The sequence below is a fragment of the Culex quinquefasciatus genome, chromosome 3, assembly GCF_015732765.1.
Source record: "Culex quinquefasciatus strain JHB chromosome 3, VPISU_Cqui_1.0_pri_paternal, whole genome shotgun sequence".
Classification (NCBI taxonomy): domain Eukaryota; kingdom Metazoa; phylum Arthropoda; class Insecta; order Diptera; family Culicidae; genus Culex; species Culex quinquefasciatus.
This window is the reverse complement of record NC_051863.1, coordinates 74586703-74604338: the sequence shown is the minus strand read 5'-3', so window position 1 is coordinate 74604338 and position 17636 is coordinate 74586703. Positions and strand designations below refer to the sequence as shown.

At 39.2% G+C, this 17636-nt stretch overlaps 3 protein-coding genes across 8 annotated transcripts in view; 2 read left to right on the top strand and 1 right to left on the bottom strand.

Moving 5' to 3' along the window:
- Positions 1–17636, top strand: part of LOC6039215 (flotillin-2) — a 284003-nt gene that overhangs the window by 239156 nt on the left and 27211 nt on the right. The gene's annotated exons all lie outside the window — the stretch shown is intronic.
- Positions 698–2825, top strand: LOC6039213 (glucose dehydrogenase [FAD, quinone]). Its single transcript, XM_001848802.2, has 2 exons — positions 698–2332; positions 2388–2825. The coding sequence occupies exons 1-2, from the start codon at positions 818–820 to the stop codon at positions 2808–2810; spliced, it is 1938 nt and encodes a 645-aa protein (XP_001848854.2). The 5' UTR covers positions 698–817; the 3' UTR covers positions 2811–2825.
- LOC6039214 (glucose dehydrogenase [FAD, quinone]) lies at positions 2824–15217 on the bottom strand. Its single transcript, XM_001848803.2, has 4 exons — positions 14674–15217; positions 4876–5305; positions 4636–4806; positions 2824–4570 (listed from the first exon to the last, which is right to left on the bottom strand). Exons 2-4 carry the CDS (start codon positions 5075–5077, stop codon positions 3072–3074), a joined length of 1872 nt encoding a protein of 623 aa, XP_001848855.1. The 5' UTR covers positions 5078–5305; positions 14674–15217; the 3' UTR covers positions 2824–3071.

Here is a 17636-nt window from a genome sequence, read left to right as displayed (position 1 = left end):
TATGCCATATGCTTTTGATCAATACTGTCACATTTTGTCACGTCGACGTGTTGATTTATTTTCGCTGATTGCAATAAATAAAAATTCACCGAATTATGATAACGTTACTTTGATTAAACTATAATATTGCGATTGTCATAAAAAATGCGCTCATTTTTTTTTATCTTTCTTAGAATTCTGCCAGCAGTTTTTTTTTTAAATTTAAGGTAAGGTCTTTATAACTAAATTATGTGACCTAAGCAGATTTTCAATGAATCGGAGTGCACATCAAAATTTTCTTCTACCAACTTTGAGCTACAACCTTTTTTTGCGGTAATGTGTAATACTTACATAACTTTTGTGAAGTGCAAAATTTCATTTAATTATGTTAAGTTAAAGTCGGGATATAACGTTTTAAAATATAAAAAAAAATAAATCTCATGCGTGCTCTCAATTCTTGGCGAAGCACAAAGTAGAGGTTCTTCAGACGCGAGGAGGACAAAAGAAACATCCATGAAATTAGCTATGTAAATGTGCTTGTATTCTTTGTACATTGAAAGTATGTAGGAAATTCATTAACAAATCTTACGAAATTATTTTTTAAGTTTAAGTAAAAATAAAGACTGTGATATAAAATCAGTTTTTACAAAACATTAATAACGGTTTTAATGGACGGTTCTACGACAACATACCAAATTGCCACCTTGGCAATTTTGTGTTACGATCGTCAAAAATCGTGTATTGAACTGTTACCGGTAAAACAAGCAAGCATGCATTCAGTTTTATTTTCGTCGTCGGTTCTACAAGTCGCCAAACGCACACGATTTACCCCGCAAAAATGGGACCAATGGAAGTGCAGGCCTCACTGCTGAGGATTGTGCTAACCCGGCCGATAAACGTGTTGACGCTGCTACTTCTGGACGCCCTCATTTGGCTGCAGCGAAGTGACATTGTGGATTTTCATAATCGCATCCAGGACATTCCGCCGCAGTTCATCTACGATGTGTACGATTTTGTAGTGGTTGGAGGTGGCAGTTCTGGCGCAGTGATGGCGGCCCGGCTGTCGGAGGTTTGCGATTGGAATGTGCTGCTGCTGGAAGCCGGCCCGGATGAATCGTATCTGTCGGACATACCGTACCTGTTTCCGGCCCTGCAAAGGTCGCGGATGGACTGGAAGTATCGAACGGTTCCTAATTCACATTATTGCCAAGGAATGGAAAACCATCAATGTGCTTGGCCCAGGGGTAAAGTTATTGGTGGATCGTCGACGCTGAACGCTATGATGTACATTCGTGGCAATCCGGAGGATTATGATGAGTGGGAGCGTTTGGGAAACACTGGTTGGAGTTGGCAGGATGTGTTGCCGTATTTTGTTAAAATGGAAAACACGAGGGATCCCAAAATTGCTGACCAACCGTGGCATGGGAAAAACGGTCCAATGACTATAGATTTGTTCAAAAATCGTTCCAAGCTAACGCCATTTTTCTACGAGGCAGCAAAACAGTTGGGTCATGAGATAGCAGATGAAATGAATGGACCTTCGCAAAAAGTATTTGGCCCGCTTCATGGAACAATTCGGAATGGATTACGGTGTAGTACCGCTAAAGCTTACCTAAGACCGATTGCAAACAGGAAAAATCTTCATATTTCTCTAAACACAATGGTTGAGAAAATATTGATTGACCCAGAGGATAAAAGGGCGTACGGTGTTAAATTTTCCAAAGACAATCGACAACACTATGTGATGGCGATGAAAGAAGTCATCTTGTCCGCTGGAGCAATCAATAGTCCACACCTACTCATGCTGTCCGGAATTGGAGCTAAAGAAGAGCTGGAAGCAGTCGGAATCGATGTCATCCAAGACTTACCTGGAGTTGGTAAAAACCTACAGGATCATGTGGCATCTGGTGGAGTAACATATTTAATAAATAAATCCAAAAATACTTCGTACCTATCTGCCAAGATGACCGACGCAATGTCTACAACTGAATTGAAAAATTTCATTTTCAACAACAGTGGAATTTTGTTACAAATGCCGTTTTGTGAAGTTATGGGATTCATCAACACCAAATACCAACCGCAGGACAGCAACCGACCGGACGTGCAACTTTTCATGGCCTCTCAGTCGGAAGTGTCTGATGGTGGCGTTTTTGGGGCATACGGGTCAGCCATCTCTCACAAATATTATGCACAAAATTATGAACGCTGGATCTACCACGATTCATTTTTCTTTCTTCCTCTGCTAATGAGACCCCAAAGCAGAGGCTATCTGAGTCTGAGCAGTAAAAACCCTTACGATAAGATCAAAATTCATCCCAAATACTTTTCCGTGAGGCGTGATATGGATATTTTGGTAAATAAATTAAATATTTTTACACGAACCTACCGTCAACATCCATTTCTTTCAGATTGAAGGACTGAAGTATTGCTTGAAGCTTGCCCAAACGCCGGCCCTTCAGCAGTTGAACATAACCTTCATCTACGACGCTATTCCGGAAGCCACCTGCGCACAAGAAAAGGGTGACAGTTTCTACGAGTGCTTGATAAGACATTTTTCCCAGACCATCTACCATCCCGTGGGCACAACTGCGATGGGACCCAAGACCGACCCGATGGCAGTCGTCGATGCTCGGCTGAGAGTGCACGGTATCGAAGGGCTGAGGGTGGTCGATGCAGGAATAATGCCCACAATTGTAACTGGAAATACGAACGGTCCATCAATTATGATTGCCGAAAAGACTGCTGACATGGTAAAAGCGGAGTTTTTGCCGATACTTTTAGAACGGACCATTACAAAAGAATGCAACACTTACAACTATCTGTACAATTGAAACAACCAGCGAATTTTCAATAGTGCAGTACGTGTTTTATTTGTTGTCGTTGCATTTGCTTAACTCTATTCGCTATGAATATCTTGTATGTGGATCACAATCATAAACTACGGTACACATTTCTGAAGGGTTTCACTTAATTCAACATAAAATGACACCTTGTTTTCATACGTTAGACGGATAAGACAGTTCAATAAATACATTCTATGCAAGTTTACGTCTACTATTTACACAATTTCATCCCTGTATTTGGCTTCACTTTCACGCAACATTTCGCTTGATCCAGAAATCCTTGATCATATCGGCTCCCTTCTCGGCGATCATGATCACCGGTGCGTTAGTGTTGGCACTGACTAATTTTGGCATGATGCTGGCGTCGATGACGCGCAATCCCCGAACTCCGTACACCCGCAGCTGTGGATCCACGACCGCTTGCTTGTCCCAGTAGGGTCCCATCTTACAGGTGCCCACCGGGTGGTAGATCGTGCACGTGTAATGCCGTATCATGCACTCCCAGTACAAATCGGTAAACATTTTAATGTGCGTACAGCCGGGGAATTTATACCCACTCAGAGTGGATTGGAACTTTTGCATCGTTTGCGTTCTGGAAACGGCGTACGCAATCTTGACGCCCTCGATGAGCGTTTTCATGTCAATATCTTCAGACAAATAGTTTGGATAAATGTACGGATAGTCCAACGGATTGGCACTTCGAAGTCTGATTTGACCCGTGCTCTTGGGACGCAGTAGCATTGGGATTATGCTCCAAGCATCCATATTGTTGATTGGTGAGAAGACTGCATTGTAGAACGAATCCGTCAAACCGTGTGCCTTCCTCAGCTGGTTTCCTCCATCGGAATTCGTAGATCCCGAGACAAAGTGGAATTCAATGTCCGGGAAATCGTCCGTTGCATTGACGTGCTTTGTACTCACAAATGCAAGCCCTTCGACGCCTCCCAGAATCGTGAGGGGTCCTTGGCCTAAAACTGCGTACTGCAATACTGTTGACATGGAATGGAATCTATTTTCCACAATTGAGACTGGTTGATTGACCATAAAAGTGAGACCGCCGAGAGCCACATGATCTTGAAGATTTTCACCCACTGCAAGATCCTTGATCAGTGGAATCCTATGCTTCGCCAGCTCGGCCTTTGGTCCTATTCCAGAGAGCATGAGTATTTGGGGTGAGTTGACCGATCCACCGGAAACGATCACCTCTTTGGAGGCTCGTACCACGTGTATTTTCCTATCTCTAATAAATTCAACTCCGAATGCAATTTTTGAAACGGGATCAATCAAAACTTTTGTAACATGCGAAAACATGGCCACGTGCAGATTGGTCCTCAACCTCGCTGGTCTCAAGAACGCCTTCCCAGTACTGCATCTTCCACCGCGTCTGATCGTACCCTGAGCAATCATAAAACCTGTCTGCTTGGCACCGTTCAAATCTCGGTTATCGTAACCCATTTCAACTCCGGCCTCTACGAAGGCAGCCGCTAAAGGCGTATGATACGGTGCTTCCCCCACGGTCAGGTAGCCACCCGTTGAGTGATAAGGGGTATTGGCCAGGTATGGATTGGTGTTATCTTCAGACTTTTTGAAATAGTACAGTGCATCTTTGTAACCCCAACCGGTGTTGCCCATTGCTTCCCAGTTGTCGTAATCTTTTTTGTTGCCACGCAAGTACAGCATGTAATTCAGAACACTGGAACCTCCGAGCACCTTTCCCCGAGGCCAGTTACATCGTCCGCCGGCCATAGCTAAAACAAAAAAAAGCCGAATCTATCAATGTTGTACTATGTCGTCAAGTCACCCTGCAACTTACCTAAGCAAAACTTCCCAGATGGTTCGGTCTTGTATTTCCAGTCCAATTTGCTCAATTGCAGATATCCCGCCATTAGTGGTACCTCCGATATCTCCGTTTCATCACCACCGGCTTCCAGCAGCAACACATTCCAGTTTTCCACCTCGGTCAGCCGATTCGCCAGTACTGCCCCTGAAAACGAGAGCGTCAGATGATACCATGACCTTGGCCAACCGGACAATGCGATGCGACGTAACCTACCTGCCGAACCGGCTCCTATTATTATGAAATCATATTTATCCAACATTGCGTCGGTCGGCACGTCGATCACTCTCGCCTCGGGATCCATAAATTCCTCGTACTGGAAGTAGGCAATAGCCGCCACTAGCATGGGCACGAACCAGCCGACGCTGGAGGCCGCCGTGGCCACCGAACCTATGGCGGCTCCCACCAACTCGCTCATCGCAGCTGTTGCTTATCGGCGTCGGTTTCTCAAACTTTCCGACTGTGGCTCTTTTGGGAGAGGCGCTTTTCAGAGAGGGAGAGGGAGTCGCTCTCCGGTCGTCAACAAAACAACCGTTCGTTTTATGGTATTCTGCCGTGGGGTTGTTTAGCGGGTAACAACAAGCTACGGCATAGCATGGTACTGCAATGGCGTCACAGATGATGCTGAACGCACGTGTTAGCCGGTCTGCAAGAAAGGGAAATGTGTGTCTTTAGAATATATTTTTTTGCATTTCTTTAGATCTAAAAAAGGTTGATAACTCCCTATGGCTCCCGAGATAAAATAATTTCATTCTAAATTATCTTGTAAATAAATTGGTGTATCTAGATCAAGAGTTGTTACTGAACGCAGGACGCAGAATGCAGCTTAATGCAAAACAACATACATACAGTACAACACGGAGATTTAAAAAAATCAAAATATTCACTCTACAGCTTGGCATCTTGGCATTCTCGATTACGAGATTCCTACTCGAAACTAGGTGTCCGAAGGCTTGGTTGTTGAGGCCATTGCAAACCTCTTTTTACACCTTAGATTCCATCCACCCCAGGATTCGAACTGACGACCTTTGGATTGTGAGTCCAACTGCCTACCAGCGACTCCACCGAGACAGGACCCAGGGAGACGACTCCTACACCTGGATTGAGCTAAAGACCTATCCTCTAGGTTAGACCGGGGCCAACATTTACTTCCCCATCCGACGGAAGGCGTAATCAGACAAATCTCGTTTCGAAAAATGCCACCGGGACCTTCTGGGATCAACCCAGGCCGACTGGGTGAGAGGCAACCACGCTTACCCCTACACCACGGCCCGGGCTTTTTTTAATGCAAAGCAAGTTATCATGATAAGACGATCCTACAGTAAAGAACTAGAGTTTCAAAAACCAGTAAACGTTCCACTGGCCAGTTCATGATCACTGATTACACGTTCGCAACGGTTGAAAATGTCACCAATTTCGGCCGACATCGTCAATGGCGCAAACATAGCTGGTCTGGTCACTCTGATTTACATAAGCCTTACAAAAGTTTCGGTGCATTACCAAAACACAAAGCGATTCAAAGGGGTAGCACCAAATCGCAAAACCACGAGGTTACCGTTTATTGTTAAGCGTGCGCCATGTCACACGACTTCCAAAAAGTGGAGTGAAATTTTAAATTTCAGTTCAGTTAGCGTCCGATCGATACGTGACTCAAGACGGCTGAGTTGGCCAAGTATGTCTGGAGTTTTTAGGTCAAACTACACGCGTCGAACGCATATATCCGAGGGTCTTGAAATATTGCAATTACACACATGTGCGCTCGCCGGGTGGATGAATCAATCGAACATCCGATAAATCATGGAAGCATTAAAAATAATGAGTTATCGAAAACATACCACAACAAAGCGTACGAAAGCAAAAGGAAAGTAATCTCAGAGCAAATAGTCTTTTAATGTAGCAAAAACGATTCACCTAGTAGTGAGATGAATCTTGACTCGCGGAGGATCAAAACAATCTTTATCAAAACGCAAAATAAAGTCTGATATTTTTCTCCTTCTTGATCGATTTTCTCATTACATCTCCAAACAACAGCAATTGATTGCTCGCGTTCAATCATCATCGCGGTTTGCGCGCCAACTTCCCCGCGGTGGAATTTGCCGATTTGCGTTTGTAATTAGCTTCTCCCATTACCTAATTTCATGTCCGTTGCATTGAAAGTGAAACTGTTACGAAGAGAGCAGCCGTGAGGGGCGTCGTGGGCCATGAATACATAAGCTAGGATATTTCGCAGACGTGCAGCGACCAATTGGTGGATGTTTAGTGGAAGTCGTCCGTATTGGTTTTGGCCACACTACGGTGTGGGTGGTAATTAATGCATGTCATGCAAAGTTATTGGGTGTCAACCATTTAGCCTGAGCTGCGTTTGGTACAACAATTTTGCTATGCGTAACTGATCAATTTTTAGGTAAGGGCTCGTGCAAAAACCACGTAGCCTCTAAATGCTCACAGAGATTTTTAGAGCACTTATAAGTATTCTTGCTGATTTGTAAAAAAATTGTTAATTGTTGTGCTTAAAAAACATTTTGTCAACTCTCTTTTTATACTAAGCCGAGCTACCGTGGCCGTGAGGTTACGAGTTTCGCCTTGAAAACGGAAGGTGATAGGTTCGATTGCAGTCTGGCTCGGCAAAGTCAGATCCCTTAAATGAGTAATTCTGCTCATTGGGAATCCTGACCGGTAAGGGATGGGTTTCGACTAGCGACGTGCTGGATTTCCAATCCAGCGGTCGTGAGTTCGATTCTCGTACCGGGATAATGAAGTTAAAAATAAAGCTATGTTTAATAAAATCACAAATATGTTTAAATCGGCTCACATGAGCTTGCGGGTCAAATGAGAAAATGGTTTTTAAAAAAGTATGTCATTTCAATTTTATAAAACTTCAATCAGTTAGAAAACGGAGAAAACATCAATCAGTTGAAATTTTATGATTTTGCATGTTCTTTTTAAATTTTTAGGAATGCCAGAATCAGATGATACACCCAAAGGAAATACATAGCTCAAAATCTGCAACAGTGGATTTGCTACAGAAAATGTAACATTTTATAACAGTTATTGCACCAAGCTCATAGCTCAATTTTGCCCGCGTGTGAACATGTCAGCGATCTGCAGTTCTCACCAACACATATAATGCTGGCGCGTCCTCGAGCAACACTCCAGAGAGAACAATTTGTTCGCGCTCTGTCCCCCGTAATTCATCAAACGTCCATGGCGCGGTGGTAGCGTGTCGGATCAGCAACCTAGAAGTTGATGGTTCAATCCTCGTTCTGTTATGATTCTTTTTTCTGCAATACAGTCAATCAGCCGTCGGTAATGTCGATAATTGTCGGTAACGGGCAAAAATGTCATACCCCTATATCGCAAAAAAATGTATGACGACAGATTTCATAGGGACGTGGCGTCGCTATTTTTAGACCACGTTTTCCACTCCACTCCAAACCGACTACTTTTTCGACTTCATTTTGCTGGGCGAGATAGGACGCCGTCTATTTTTAGACGATGACTCAGCACTTTTCCACTCTTGCACTTGAAAAAAACGAACAAAAATGCAGATTCTGATATACTTTCATGCCGCCATGTATCAAAATCATGCGACCGCCGGTTGGGTGTAGTCAATCAGATAATTAACCCGAATGCCATGAGTTCGAATTCCGTCCATGGCGCGGTGGTAGCGTGTCGGATCAGCAACCTAGAAGTTGATGGTTCAATCCTCGTTCTGTTATGATTCTTTTTTCTGCAATACAGTCAATCAGCCGTCGGTAATGTCGATAATTGTCGGTAACGGGCAAAAATGTCATACCCCTATATCGCAAAAAAATGTATGACGACAGATTTCATAGGGACGTGGCGTCGCTATTTTTAGACCACGTTTTCCACTTTTTCTCCATCGAAACCGACTACTTTTTCGACTTCATTTTGCTGGGCGAGATAGGACGCCGTCTATTTTTAGACGATGACTCAGCACTTTTCCACTCTTGCACTTGAAAAAAACGAACAAAAATGCAGATTCTGATATACCTTCATGCCGCCATGTATCAAAATCATGCGACCGCCGGTTGGGTGTAGTCAATCAGATAATTAACCCGAATGCCATGAGTTCGAATTCCGAGGCTACATGAGTTTGAATCAATATGTAAAACCTATATCTTTTTCTTTACAGTGTTCTACTTAGGTAAAACTTGAACGTTTCATAACTCATTTCTAAAAAGTGTCATGAAAAATTGGACGGAATTTCTATTTTCAATCACATTCAAACTTTTAATAGCATAGATTTTTCAACAAAATGTTTGTTTCGTATATTCAGTATCAAAGTATACATAAATTGTTCCTTTAATTTAAACAAAAAATAAAAAGGTTTACAAAAGCCTAAACTAAACCTTAATTTATAAGAATTAGGAAATTACTTTACAGATGGATCAAAGGATTATTTTACATGATCATGAAAAATGGGTCCGTGGGCCACGAATATCACCAAAGATTTTAAATTGTTTCATATTTTTTCACATATAAAACAATTTAAAATCTTTGGTGAAGATCAAGCCAGCAGAACTGTTTTGGCTCCATTTTCACTGCCAAAATAGAACAAGATTTAATATAGGAAAAAAAATCGAGCTAATGCTAAATTGTGTAAAGCATTTTAAAAGTATTATTAAATTCTATATAGTTTTTACAAAAAAAAAACCTACATTTAGGCTTTTTAGGCTGTTACAAATATTTTAAAAGTTTTTGTCACCCCACAAATCACTTTCAAATACATTCATTTCTTTCCTTAGGTAGCTTTAACAATTACATTGATGCAATTTTTATCTTGCGCTGAGATATGTCCTATCTTTCAACAAATGATTTGTTTGAAGTTAGGAGAGAGTTTACTGGTACTAAGGAGAGCGAATTGGATAGAGAAGGAAATAATAAAATAATCTTCGCAATAGCTTTCGAAGGCATTCCTCTCGTTAATAATCATTTTAAGCATTTTCGGGTTTATTCAAAAACCAAATTTTGCATGAAGAATTAATGCTGTTTTCTACTCCCACATATTTTTTTTGATTTTACAGTTTTTATTAGAAAAAGTCGGAAATAACATTTCAAAATGGCTGTATCTCGAAAACTACATCAGCATACCTTCTGAAACTTTGCCCAGAGTTACTTGACAGTCATATGAAGCAAAATTCATCATTATCTCGAAATGCATATTCTTTGAAATGTCGAAATTGTATAGATTGTTATGGTTTTCTTATTGAAAATCGGATGTAACATCTTAAAAGGGCTGTATCTCGAAAACTACATCAGCGAATGTTTTCATTTTTTGCTCAGAGGTGCGTTATGGTGTAAGGAATCGATAGACACCAAAATCTCGGATTGCATATTTTTTTCATAATAACGGTATTTTGAACACCGTGGGAACAATATTCAGCTTGTGGAGCGATGTTTTGAGAAAAAGTCCCATATTCTGGGCACCCTACTGCGCAGTCATTTTTGTCAATTTGTGTAGGTTAGTGTTATAATCGCAAATCAACTGTACAAGTATATAATACATTTTCCAAAACAAAAATTCATTGAAATGTTGAATTTCTGCCATATAATTCCAACCTTTATATATTTTTTTGCCCTCTTGACCTCGGCAAGAGTCGAGGAATAACACCTTTTTAAAATATTTGCATCGGCCTTGTTATTGTTAGAAAGATATTCCAAATCTTTAATTTCAAAGAGTATATATCTAAATTGAGTTTTTATTTATTTATGGGTAGAGAAGTAACATCTATTTTTTTTCATACTCAAAATACAATGCTCAGAGCCCAAAATTTTTAATAAAGCCAAATGAAAACAAATCCGTTTAATCGAATTTTTGATGACAAACAAAATAACATAAAAACTGAGCTATTTAAATTTTATCCGGGTTTAAGGTAAAAAATATTACTAAGCATAACAAACAGTCGATATTTTCAAATCTATTCATTAAAATAACTAATGATATGTTGAATGCATAGATTTTCAACTGATTCATACGACGAGTCACTTGGAAGCATAGGGTTAAAGGTACCCAGATTTACCTCCTCCTAGAATTTTCAGAAAACAGCGGCGTTCTACAGAAATTTTTATCGAGAATAAGGGTGATAAGGCACCTCCACGCAGTATGCAGAGGGTCTTACGTGCATGATCTGTTTTATTTATTGTTCAATTCTAGAGCCCTCAACGTTATAATACGTTACATATTGTGGCACGGTGTCAGTATTAAATGAAGCATTTAATTTTTTTTTCAAATAATTAAAAGGTTGTTTAACATGACATGGTTGATGAGATTCAAAATAAATTTCCGCAGTATGAACAAACCTTTCTATTCTAAATTTCGCCAAGCAAATTTTCCCATCAACTTACCAGCCAAATTTTCTATCCATAGACATTGTGAGAAATATTGAACATTTGATTCAACGGCCATCCCATAGCTATTGTGTCCAATTTGTTCTTCCCAAACTTTCTCCGTGACGGCCAATCAACATTCTCCTATCTCAGTTTAATGGTTCGTTAAAATTTGCAATTGTTCCACAGAAATAAAGCAACATAATTGCACTGAAAACAAAAACACAAAACGTACAACAGGTAGCCAACCTGGACTAAAATTATACACTGACCGGCCAGCATTGCGTAAGCGACCGTCTCATTAACGGGAGGGGGCTCCTCTCCTCCTCCGCGGACGGGGCGGATCATATCTTCGCGGCCAATTAGCAAAGCGAGAGAAAGAAGACAAAAAACTTATGTTTCTCACTTTCTTTCTCCGAGTGAACGCAACAAGTCCAGTCAAACCAGACAACACACATCCAGCGCCGTACCTAGGGGTTGGCGCAGTTGGCGACCGCCAAGGGCGCCAGCCCTTGGGGGGCGCCGAAAACGATGATTGTACAAATTTGTCATATTATTATAAAACCCAAACAAAAGGGGCGCCAAATTTTAAAGTAGGACTGCAAAATAACTCGATAATTTTGGTCGGAATATTACAAATATTACTTATAACACTTGGGGCGCCAAAATCAACTATTTCAATAATTGTACCAGAATTAAATTTAAAATTAAATTCTCTCAATTCATTTATCAAAGGGGGCGCTCAAGTGGCAAAAATTTCAGGGTTTTATAACAATTCTTTGAAATAGCTAGAGATTTTATATTCCAACTACAGTATATAAAATTCAATTTAATTTCACCATTTTTTCCAGCATCAGGAAACATCAAACTTTTTTATGTTTTGAAGTATTTTTTTATATAATCAGCTATTTAATTGAAATTTACACATTTCTATTGAAAATCCGAAATAAAAAGAATAAGATATTTCAAGTTTAAAGAAAATGGCATTTGAGATATTTTTATCGTTTTAAATGCAAACTTGTGCGTTGAGATTGGCCTACGTTTTCGAAATACTGAAGTGTTTAAATTGAATATTCCTAACACAAAAAATGCTTTGACTTTTGTTAAATTTCTAGCAAAAAATTTTTTTTTTCAACATAAAAATTTTGGTTTTTTAAGAGCACATAAATTGCTCTAAATATATTATATTCTGCTGCTTGCATTCATTTGCTTGTAGCAAGAGTGAAAAAGTAAAATTTGGGTGTCTTCGACAAAGTTGCATAGATTGGCATGCCCACCAACTTTTTAGTAGTAAAGTAAAATATTATACAATTTCTTGTATAATTTTGATTTGCAGAAACACCATTATCGCGGAACCATTAGAATTTAAACCAAAGCAAAATTCCAACTCCAAAAACAGCAATATTTTTTGGGAAAACACAAAGTTCCACTTAATTTTGCTTCTAGGGTCAATAATTTGTTAGTAACATTTTCCTTGAAAATTTTTGTTTTGTTATGTTTTATTGGAATGGATAAAGTTGCTTATCTTTCACATACATTTTTTTTTATTTCATGGATTCCATGTGTTGGGCTATCCAGTGTAATTTCGCCTAAATTTTCACATTTACACAAACGGTTCTAAAATCTTTGTGTGTAGAGGGTGACCATTCTCGAGATTTTCAATTTCCCGGGAATTCCCGGGACCTGGTAGTGTTTATAACTATGCCAATAGTGCCAGTAATGTATAAAGAAAAGTTATAAATGTGTTTCTTTTCAATGAATTCAGTTACGATTTATTCATGCTTATTTAATGAAACGTTAATTAGTAGCCTCATTATTTTTGGGAACTATGATCTACTTCTTGATTTTTTTCTGAATCTGCAATACAACTTGTTGTATGAACTTGTTATTAGATTTTTGTGAAATAACAAAATAGCTAATATATAATTTCCCAGTATCGGGATTTTTACAATATAATAAATAGCGACTCAAAACAACAATTTTAATATTTTTTTTTTCTTTTTTAAAGATTTCCAGAGTTTTTTTTTCTAAGATATAATTTAATATTGAGGTTTAAGCGAAACACTAAATTACTCCATGACATCAAAAAAGGAAATTACCTTGATACAGCGAAATTAAAATAATAAGAATAAAAAAAAATGGATTATAAGAATTGCTATGCTTGAAAGAGGGGGTTCACATTATTTTAAGTTTTCCCAATTATAGTTATTGGAATTTTTAATAAGTTAAAATTTACACTTTCTGAATTAGAAGATAAGAGAAGCATTGGTTCATTCGAACTTGAACATCTTACATTGAACACCCAATGTTCTAAACAATTTCGAATTTTCATTTTTTTTTTATTTGTTTATATAATTTTGCTTCGACCAAATTTCCCGGGAATCGAGAGGTCCAAAAATGGTCGATTTCCCGGGAATTCCCGCTCGTCACCCTCTATTTGAGTGTAATGGTTTTTATACAAAATTTTAAAAAAACTTTAGATGTCGAAAAATAAACACAAAAAATTTCAATGTGTTAAAAAGGTAAAAACTAATTGCCTTTGTTTGAAGCTATGAATTTTCAAAAAACAAATTTTAGGAATTTTATATCAATCAAAAAACACAGTCACAGAGAAGAGAAATATTGTTTTTGCAATTCCGCCGTGAAACTACTTACTTTTCCTGTCATTCTTGAACGACGAAATAGCCTACTTTTCTGTACCAAAAATAACAGAATCGAATAGCAACACTTTTTAAAATAAATGCTGAAAAGTTCTACTTTTCAGCACTCAAATGGGTGCTGAAAAGTTGAACTTTTCAGCACTTGTTTCGAAAAGTAACACTTTTCAACATTTTTTGATTTAAACGATTTATTGACAAAATACATGAAAATTTGACTTAAAATTTCACTCAGTGTGTGTTTTTTGGAATTGCAAAAAATGTTGTATGGAACTCGTTGCAAAACTTGATTTTTTCAGCACTCTTCGTGTTTATCCAACTCGGTGAACCTCGTTGGATAAATGTACGACTCGTGCTGAAAAAATCCTCTTTTTGCAACTTGTTGCATAAACTACTATTTCAAAACTAAATTAAAAAAAATAGTCTCAAAAGGAATCCATCCAAAAACAAGTTTGAAAAGGAGTCCATTTTCTAATCAGTTAAACTATTGCTTCTAATCAGTTAAACTTAATGCTGATACAATGAAATTTAAGCTAGGTCAGATCAAATTCTGTTTAAAACGATAAGACAACACTCTGCTATTTTCAGTCAACATTAATCCTAAAGCACCTTTTCGTTACAACCTATCTGTATTGGAAAGATATAAATCGATTGAAATGGTTTAAAAATAATAAAACATTAATTTGAATATTCTTCAAAGAATTAAATTGTGGTTGGATTTTTTAGCTGTTATATTTATTCAATCAATTACCATTATATTATTAAAACTCTTTGAAGCAATCGCTGGAAATTTAAGTAAACATATCAAAATGATGAAAAATTTGGAGGGGCGCCAAATTGATGCTTCGCCAAGGGCGCCGTGGACCCTAGGTACGGCTCTGCACACATCCAAACAAACATAGCTATGATACAACTCGGCGAAATAGAAAATGGGAGTAAAAAGTAAAGCAAACTTGTGTGTTATACCACTACCGGTGCAATGACCTTAACCTACACCTTGCCTCACCTGAGATTTGTTCACGGCGTTCGTCGCTGTGCGCAGCATCCAGCAAGCTGTTCTTCCTAGGAGGTTCAAGGTTTTGTTGGACGCTCCTCCAGCGAACCTGTTTACGAGCAAACGCGCCAACAACAACAGCTCATGAAATTCCACCCACTGGCCCAATTGTGCTTTCTTCTGGTTTCCCCCTTCCGTCTTCTTCACTTGTGTTTTCACTTCTGCTGGATTCTTCACGTAGACACTGCACCGTAAATGGGTCACCCTCACTCACAGTCACTTCACCAGGGCTTCCAGAACCATCCTTTGGCGTTGGAAATCACAAACTCCGTACTCTTTTCAAGCAATCTAGCACACTGCAACCTTTCCCGACTCTGGAACCACGAATTGTCCCAAAATTTAACTGAACTTCAACCCTCGTCGCGTGTTTTGATGCGTACCGAACCGACTACCGGGCCAAGTGATCCGTCCGCTGAGGTCCGTCGATGTTCGACGAAAGGTAGAAATCGACTGACTCAGCGCTGCACAACGCTCGCACGATCACCACTTCGAATGTACCGTTGGACCGTTTTCTTTCTCTCGAGTTGAGGCTTCCCCACACCACACGTTCCTTCCTTCCTGCTCACTTTTGCTCGTGGGGATGGCTCTCTCAGGTAGCTTGGTCGCGCGATGTTGCGAACCTCTTCTTGGAGACTGCACGCGGGAACTTCCGCGGGCGTTGGGACTTCTGCCGACTAAGGTTGGCCACTTCCAGGTTGGCGGTATTTATACAAACTGCCAAATTGGAAGCGCCGTGCGCTTATTTTCCCCTAGGTTTTAGTAGTACAGGCTTACATGACCGTAACATTGACACCTGAACCTGATGCAGGTTTGGCCGCTTTTTCCAACCGCTCGCGCGTTCGCTGAACTGGTTTAAATTGGACTGACCAGGGAGGAAAAAAGTGAAAACGAACAGTAGCGACAAGCAGGGATTGTTATATCAATTGTGTTTGGTAATCATCAGTTTGGCTACGAATAAACTATCAGCTGAGTGGCCACAGTGCAGTGACCACTAATTGCAAATGACTATGAATTCATAAACTGTTATGAAAAACTGTCCCATTTGTGGAGGTATGTATGGTTTGTAGAAAGGACGAACTATACCCTCTTTTCCATAAAAAGTTACAATATACTATATTTTTTATAATAAAAATCAAATCAATTTACGTAAGTTCTGATTAAAGTGTTTTGTAATGGTCTCAAAAATATGCTGCCCCATTAGGGACCTTTTGCTGCAATATTTTGATTGTTAAATAAGTCAAACTTTGTTGTAATTCATTTAATAGCAAGAAGATTGGGGGATTAATTAAAAATTATACCGGAAATTCTGGTAGTTATTACATCTAATCTAATCTAAACTAATAGTAGTTATTACAATACACAAATCTTAGTAACCAAAATATTGGTGCACTAGACCCTGGTTGATGCGTACCGTTAAACTTTCTAGGGGCCATCTTTTAGGGGCCAAAGAAGCCAGTTTGCGTCATTGGTTCATTTATACAAGTTTCCATACAAAAATGGTATCACAACTAGTATGTAACAAAAATGAATTTTTGGTGGGCATTCAAAGGCTGGTTCCGGTGGGCGTACTGAGCTCAAATCCCAAATATGAGCTTTATTTGACTTAACAATAGCTGGCGCTTTGCATTTGAATTTTAAATTTCATTTTTTTTTTTCAACATCTCTGGCGTGTAGGTTGAATGCTTATGTAAGCTTTGGTAAAAAAATGCCTCAAAAATTGACATTTACAGAAAAAATACGAATTAAATCTCATTAAAAATTCAAATGCAAAGCGCCAGCTCCTGTTAAGCTCATATTTAGGATTTCGTCGCCATCGTGCTAACTTGTCGTACGTGCATTTTGGGCCAAATTGAGTTAAGAACGCCATTTTGTGCAGCTCACAATGCCTCACCTTTTGACCTTCACAGATCCCCAAAATTCGATTTCAATCCTCAGATATTCAACAAACACCGAAAAAACTCCGTGCATTTTTGTCACTTTATATATGAAAGTAGTTTCAATCTTGTCGTGCTATCTTGTCACTCCATGAAAATTGATGTAAGTGCGACAAAAGGCCAAAGGGATTTCAGGCCAGGAAAGTCAGGATGCGTTTGTCGCACGTACAAGCTAGACTACCGTAAACATTTGTAATTATAACTCGGGACTCCAGCAACCAACTTCAACCAAACTTTGGGACAATGCACAGAATGGTGAGCCAAACAAAACGTGTTTGTTATTGTTTACATTGCGTGCTCTCGTTTTTGAATATTCAAGGTCAAACATTAAAACGCGTTTTTCTCGGAACGTCAAAATGGCGGGTGCGACAAGATAGCACGACGACGTCGATTTGAGCTCAGTACGCCCACCGGAACCAGAGTCATTTTTGTTACATCCTAATCTAAACATTCTAAAATCTGTAACTTGAAAACGGAATTTTCGATTAATACACCAAAGTTGTAGATCATCTAAAAATCTTTAAATTTTCACACAGAAAAACAATATTTCGCAAAATCATTATTTTTGATTCTCCACCTCAATCGTTTACAAACATGTGCAAAATTGCAATCACTATTTTCTGGTCAAGCTCAAATTTATTGGAGCTGTAAATACCATCAAAACAAGCCAAAATCTAGATTTTTGTTAAATTCGGACCACCCCCTCCTTTTTGGCACCATCCCATAGTTTCGCCTTTTTCAAACTGCGATATCTCTGGAGCCACAAGCAGTACAAAGTAGAGTCAAGATTCATTAAAAAAAAAAAATTGGGCGTCGAATTTTGACCCGCCCGTGTGGATCAATAAGACCGCGCACTGGACTCACAATCCAGAGGTTGCTGGTTTGAATCCCGCGGCGGGCGCTCTAAAATTCTTTGTGTTATTATAATTTTCACATTGAGAGCATTTTTTAAAATGGGTTTTTTTAGTTCGTTAGGTTATT